This window comes from Microtus ochrogaster, chromosome 18 (genome assembly GCF_000317375.1).
Source record: "Microtus ochrogaster isolate Prairie Vole_2 chromosome 18, MicOch1.0, whole genome shotgun sequence".
NCBI lineage: Eukaryota > Metazoa > Chordata > Mammalia > Rodentia > Cricetidae > Microtus > Microtus ochrogaster.
Window position 1 is genome coordinate 52,640,091 of NC_022020.1, and position 7,245 is coordinate 52,647,335.

The following is a 7,245-nucleotide window of genomic DNA, read 5'->3' on the forward strand; positions in this document are numbered from 1 at the left end:
AAAAAAAAAAAAAAAAGAAAGCACAAGGTAAGCCCGGAGATTGCATGGCAAGCCCCACAGCTGTGTGGATATACTTTCTTTGTAGATCTTGCAATCTTGCCAAAACAGTAATCAAGGGCTGAACTTTTCTTTTATGAGCTTTTAAAAAAGAGACAAGGTCTCATCATTTACCCTAAAGTGGGCTCAAAATTGAAAACCTCCTCCCTCACCTCCCAAGTGTTGGGATGGCTGCCAAATACCACCTAACATGTTGACTACCATCAGCCTTTAAACCTCAGTTATATTCAGCTGCCTTACCACCAATCACTCGCTCAATCGCTTGTTCGAAGTGCTTCTCGTTAATGGCATCTGAAAGGTGTCTTGCAGCAATCAAAGCAGCCTCATTGCAGACATTGGCAACATCAGCTCCTACAAACACACAAAACCATTCTCAAACTGACAGGCACACACTAGGGAGGACTGAACCCACACAGATCTTACCCATCCATCAGGAGACTGAGAAGGGGTCTAATTGAAACATAATTCAAGTGTTTACAAGATCCTAACCTATTCTAGTATTAAGTACAAGCCTATATATACCCTTGGCTCTGTGAGCTAAGATGAGAGAATTAGTAGCAAATAGATAACTGCAGACAATTCACCTTAATAAATAATAAGTTTCAGGTAATAGCAAACTATGATAGCTTTTTAAAATCTTTATTTTATTTATGTGTATGAGCATTCTGCCTATATGTATGCTTGTGCACCATGTGTGTGCAGAGCCAACAGAGACCAAAAGAAGATGCTGGATCACCTGGAATTAGAGTTACAGATTGTTGTTAGCTGTGTGGGTGTTGAACCTGGGTCCTCTGGAAGGGCAGCTAGTGCTCATAACTACTGAGCCCAATGACAGTATTTTCTAAAATTTTTAAAAAATGTATTCTTCTGTCATATATTACAACCTGACCAAAGACCCCCTCCCACCTACCCTCCCTCCATTTCTTTCAGAAAAGGGCAGGCCTCCCATGGATATCAACCAAACATGGCATATCAAGTTGTAGTTAGACTATGCACCTCCTCATATTAAGGCTGGACAAGGCACCCAGTATGAGGAAAAGGGTCTCAAAAAGACAAAAGATTCAGAGACAGCTCCTCCCCCACTGTTGGGAGTCCCACAAGAAGCCCAAGCTCTACAACTGTCACATATGTGCAGAGGGCTAGACCCATGCAGGCTTCCTGGCTGTTGATTCAGTCTCCTGAGCCCCTATGAGTCCAGGCTGGCTGATTCTGTGGGTTTTCTTGTGATGTCCTTGACCCATCTGGCTCTTACGATCCATTCTCCCCTTATTTTGCAGGATTCCCTGAGCTCCACCTAATGTTTGGCTGTGGGACTCCAATGACATTATTTTTTTTTAAATAATTATTTATTTATTATACAATATTCTGCCTGTGTGTATGCCTGCAGGCCAGAAGAGGGCACCAGACCTCATTACAGATGGTTGTGAGCCAATATGTGGTTGCCGGGAATTGAACTCAGGACCTTTGGAAGAGCAGGCAATGCTCTTAACCACTGAGCCATCTCTCCAGCCCCCAATGACATTATTTTTAAATGCACATTAATCTTCTTAGTTTTGCCATCTTTGCTGGAAAAATGACTTATGGGCATGTTAGACGACATGCTTACATAACTTATAATAATAAAACAAACTAAATTTAAGTAATGTGAAGCTTGTCTCTCTCTCTCTCTCTTTTTTTTTTTTTGGTTTTTCGAGACAGGGTTTCTCTGTAGCTTTGGTGCCTGTCTCGGAACTCACAGAGATCCACCTGCCTCTGCCTCCCGAGTGCTGGGACTAAAGGCGTGCGCCACCACTGCTCAGCCAATGTGAAGCTTGTCAAATGTTTGTTTGGCACATAATGGCCTTAACGTGGATTTCTCAGGTTACGTGTATGTTAACACAAGTGAGCTAAGTAAACAAGTTTTTTTTTTATTTTTTTTATTTTTTGGATTTTCGAGACAGGGTTTCTCCGTAGCTTTTTGGTTCCTGTCCTGGAACTAGCTCTTGTAGACCAGGCTGGCCTCAAACTCACAGAGATCCGCCTGCCTCTGCCTCCCGAGTACTGGGATTAAAGGCGTGCGCCACCACCGCCCAGCAGTAAACAAGTTTTAAACAGTACAGTACTTCTGGGTAACATGACCCACAAGAAACTGCCTCTGTGTGGCCCACTGAAGGAGAAGGATCAGGGTAAGAAAAAATGGAATTTACTCAAAGGACAAAGAAAGCTTCAAAAATTCACAATGGTATTGACAGGATGGCTGAAAAGCACAGAACACGGAAGGTGACGTGGGAGATTTCAGGCCCAGCAGAGCATGCTCAGGCTGGGCAGCTCTCAGGTGGGCAAAAGCAGAAGTCTATCAGAAGGCAGCACTGTTGTCAAGAGATGGGCAGTGCCACCCACAGAACAAGCACAGGTTTCCCAACCATCTGTTCTGGTGGCAGGTTTTGGTGACTACTACTTGCTTGGAGTAAGTAGTCAGGCACTATCACAGAAGGAATCTAGTGTTTAAAACTGAGCTGCCCCAGAGGTCTAAGAACATAGAATAATCACTAGTCAGGACTTGAACTAACCTGCCACAGTCCTAGGGTGAGAGGACCTGGGAGGAAGTTGTGGAAAACAGAAGGGCCAGATGCGGACCAAAATAACAAAACAAACAAAAAAGGGCAGGAGTGAACAGGAAAAAGCAGTCCTACCCTTCTTGGAGAAGACATCACTTCCTGAGGATAAGATCAACCCCTGGAACCATTGCTTTCTGCACACTGACCCTCCAATGAATACCTGACATCACAGCTTTATCATTCCAGCAAGATGATGAGCACACAGGAGACTGAAAATCTGAACACAGGCCTTGTGCCTCATAGATTCCTTCTCCACCCTCAACACCCTTGAGAACCCCTCACCCTCCAGACAGACCCTTAACACCCCAGTGGGTGTAATTCAAGCAGCAGGGCAGAACCTAGAAGTCAGCACAAACATGGAAGCACAGCCTACAGACTGCAAAGCTAAGCAGAGCCAGTGGAGGTTCCACATATACAGACAAGGGAAGCTACCAAAGTGAAAACTTTCACCCACATCAGCACTCCCTCAGAACTGCCCAACGCCCAGGGAGCCAATCAAGAGTCCACAGTTCAGGCTGCTGCCCCTCTCCAGGGTACATAGCCAATACTCTCCAATTCCTAAAGACTCAGAAACAAACTACAACTTTTCTTTTTCTTGAAACAGAATTGTTCACTATCAGGTGCCAATGAGGATGACTCAGTTAGTAAAATGCTTACACTGCAATCCTGATGACCCGAGTTCAAGCCCCAGAACATATGTAAGGTAGAAGGAGAGAAGTGACTTCAGAGTTGTCCTCTGACTGCCACATGTGGGCCATAGCATGTGCATGTGCCTTCCATACCCCCAAACATACACACAATAACAAAGAACAATTACTATTTGTCTCTATGTAGCCCAAGATAACCTAGAACTCCCAATCTTCCTGCCTCCACCCCATCTACATCACACACACACACACACACACACACACACACTCTCTCTCTCTCTCTCTCTCTGGTGCTAGGATTAGAGGAGGGTGCCACCACAGGGTGATTAAGATGTATCTCCAGCTTCAAAGTATGTATGTATATGTATATGTATATGTGTGTGTGTGTGTGTGTGTGTGTGTGTGTGTGTGTGTGTGTGTGTGTGTATATATATATATATATATTTGAAACAAGGTTTCTCTGTAGCTTCAATGCCCGTCCTGGAACTAGCTCTTGTAGACCAGGTTGGCCTCGAACTCACAGAGATCCGCCTGCCTCTGCCTCTCGAGTGCTACTTCATGGTTAAGAAAGACTTTTATTATTTTTATGCATCTTCATACTTTCATGGAATTTTGTATGCCTCCTCAAATATTCAAATCAAAGATACTGAAAGACATAAAATGCCAGATGATAACTTAAAAGCTTAATAATAAAAATGATCAAATGAATTCAATCTAGGTTCTGGAGCGGAAAGCCAGCAACACAGAGGTAAAGTCAGGAAAATGGCTGAGAAGTCAGCAACAACATGGAAGAAAACTCAGCAAGGAAACTAAGTTTTGAAATAATTAAATAAATTCTAAAGAAGAAAAACTTATTGAGCCAAATAAAAAAGTGGAGAGTATCATCAACAGACTTAACTAAGAACTCAGGGCTAGGATCAAGAGAACACATTTAAGAATCTACAGAATAGAAAAAACTGAGATAAACACTAAAGGCTTTGTGAATAAATTCAAAGAAAAACCTCCAGATCTCGAGAAAGAAATGGATATCCAAATATAAAAATTTTTAGAGCTCCAAAAGCACATGTCCAAAGGATCTCCCCACAACATCACAGAACCAACATGTCAAAATACAATACAAAGAAATTAAAAGCTTTAAACGAAAAAGCTAACTCACCCAGCAAAGCCAACACATTCGAGTAACGTGGGGGATTAAGCCAAGAAAGCATGGAATGAATGAATAAGTGACTGCAAATAATGGTGTATTTTAAAATTGACCAAAATGACACACCCCAGCACTCAGGAGGCAGAGGCAGGAGGAGCTCTGTGAGCCTGAGGCAAGCCTGGTCTAGAGTGAGTTCCAGGACAGCCAGGGTTATACAGAGAAACCGTCTCAAAAGAACAAAAAAAGAGCATTTATCTGGGCTGTTTCAGGGCACAGTCCACTGTGGTGGGGAAGTCAAGGCAGCCGGCCTTAAACACTGGCCACATTGTGTCTAGAGTCAGAAAGCAGAAATGGACGAGTGCAACCTGCAGCTAGCACCCTTGTTTTTATTCAGTCCAGCCCTATTCCCTTAGGGTGGGTCTTCCCAACTCAAACACCCTGATCAAGATAATCTCCTCACAGGCTACCCATTTTTAGTAATCCCTCAAGGATGTGCCTAGAGGTTTGTCTCCTAGTGAGTCCAGATCCTGGAAATTGACAATCAACACTAAGCATAACCTCAAATCAAAATCAGTCAAAAGAGATAGACAGTAACTACGTATTAATAAAGAAACAGTTCATCCAGAAGATATAAATTAAAAGAAGCACTAGTAGGTATAAGGTCAGGCAGACTCCTAGTTCAGTAATAGTGGGTGAACTCAATACCCTATTTCCATCTTTAGATAAATCATCCAAACTAAAAACAAACTTCAGAGTTAAACTATACCACAAACCAAACAGACTTAATAGACATCTACAGAATATTTGATCCAACAAATTCAGGAAGAATCAAAACAATTTCTCATATCCTATCAGATCATAGTAGAATAAAACTAGAAATCAACAGCAAAACAAACTATGGAAACAATACTTCATACAATAATGTATTGGATAACAAATCAAAACCTCAAAGAGATGCCAATTTATGCCCCTAGGATTACTACAATAAAGACAGATAAAGGAACTGCGGTGGCTCGCATTTGTAATCCCAACCCTGAGAGGCCAGAGGCAAGAGGATCACCACAAATTCAGGTCAACCTGAGCTATTAACTAGCAACCTGCAGACTAGCTGAGGCTTTGTAGCAAGATCTTGTCTCAAAACCAGAGGTGGGAGGAGACAGAAGAGAGACAGTCAGAGCAAATAGCAGTTACTGGCAAAGATATGGAGAAACTGGCATACATATTCAAAATCTACGGTGAAAAGTTAAAATGATACAGTCGCTTTAGAAACTAGCCAGGTAATTCCTCAGAGATCCAAATACATTCACATCATATGCTCAAGCAATTCTAAGAGAAATGAATAGACCCACACAAAAATCTGTATGTGAATATTAGGAGTGTTATTCGTAACAATCACAAAGTAGAAACCACTCAAATGCCATCAAATGAAGAACAGGTTAAGTGAGACTAGACATAACCATACACCAGATAATGAATAACCGGAAAAACAAATGAAGTTGCTCCATGTTACCACACAGACCAATCTTCAACAGCATTCTAAGTGAACATAGGCAGGTAACATACTGAATAATCCAATTATACAATATATCCACATAGGAAAACCTATAAGGACTGAAAGTAGATTACTGTTGTCCAAGTCTGGAGGTGGAAAGAGATGCTGATGGAGTCTTCTCAAGGTGATACAATGTTTCAAAGTTAAATTATAGTGATCGCTGGGCTACTATGTCAATATTCTAAAACCCACCGAACTTACACTTAGTACTGGTGAGTGCTGCAACATGCTATCTCTATCACTAACTGTTAAAAGACATTTGGGAACAAATTCTCAAAGATTCATGGATGAAGGAATACGCTAGGAACTGCTCATAATCCACCATGCTGATAGAGGGTGGAGTCCATGCCTGGATGTTAACAGCCACCTGCGCATTCTCAAAGCTGGCAAAGTGCTCAAGGGTCAATTTTCTGATCCTCTAATTATGCACACATCTGAAGTTTCCCATAATTAAAAGGTAAAAACATCTGACGAAGGCCCCAAGTGAGAGGAACTGTAGTGACCTGGTACTTGCCAGTGATTAAAAAACGCTTTAAAAACAGCAGTAATTTCCACTTACCTGAAAACCCTGGGGTTAAGGATGCCAGTTTTCTAGCCAATTTCTCCTTTTCCAAGGCACTGTCTAGTTTCAATGGCCGAAGGTGAACTTTGAAGATTGAGGCTCGTCCTTTTATGTCTGGGGGTCCTTTAGAAATTATTTTTAAGGGAAAAATGGTCACAGTGAGACACATCTCAACCACAAACTTGGAATGAACCCAGTGAATACCATCTCACCAATAAAGATCTGCCTGTCAAAGCGGCCTGGCCTCAAAAGAGCTGGATCCAGGATGTCTGGCCGATTTGTGCCTGCCAAGATGACCACATTGGTGGTTGTGTTGAAGCCTAAAAAGGTGGTAATTAACATGTGGAGTCAGAATTAAACAACACAGGACAGAAAGCAAGACTAGCTAGCAGTAGACGGATATCATAAATCCATATCTGTATCAGACGCTGTTTTCTATTTTTACCAATAACTTTTAAAAATTTCATGTGTGGGTGTTTCACCTGTATGTATGTCTGTGTACATGTGTGTGTAGTGCCTGTGGAGACCAGAAGAGGGCGTGAGATTACAGTCCCTTGGGACTAATGAAAAGATTATTGTGGGGGCTGGAGAGAGGCTCAGAGGTTAAGAGCACTGCCTGCTCTTCCAAAGGTCCTGAGTTCAATTCCCAGCAACCACATGGTGGCTCACAACCATCTGTAATGGGG

General features: G+C 42.2%; 1 protein-coding gene across 1 annotated transcript in view; it reads right to left on the reverse strand.

The window, feature by feature from the left end:
• Afg3l2 (AFG3 like matrix AAA peptidase subunit 2) overlaps positions 1 to 7,245 on the reverse strand; it is a 43,137-nt gene that overhangs the window by 9,770 nt on the left and 26,122 nt on the right. Inside the window, exons 11-13 of the mRNA XM_005356224.2 lie at positions 6,772 to 6,879; positions 6,557 to 6,682; positions 298 to 408 (exon numbers count right to left, since the gene is read on the reverse strand). Of these exons, the coding sequence (XP_005356281.1) occupies positions 298 to 408; positions 6,557 to 6,682; positions 6,772 to 6,879 (345 nt within the window). The remainder of the gene's footprint in view (positions 1 to 297; positions 409 to 6,556; positions 6,683 to 6,771; positions 6,880 to 7,245) is intronic.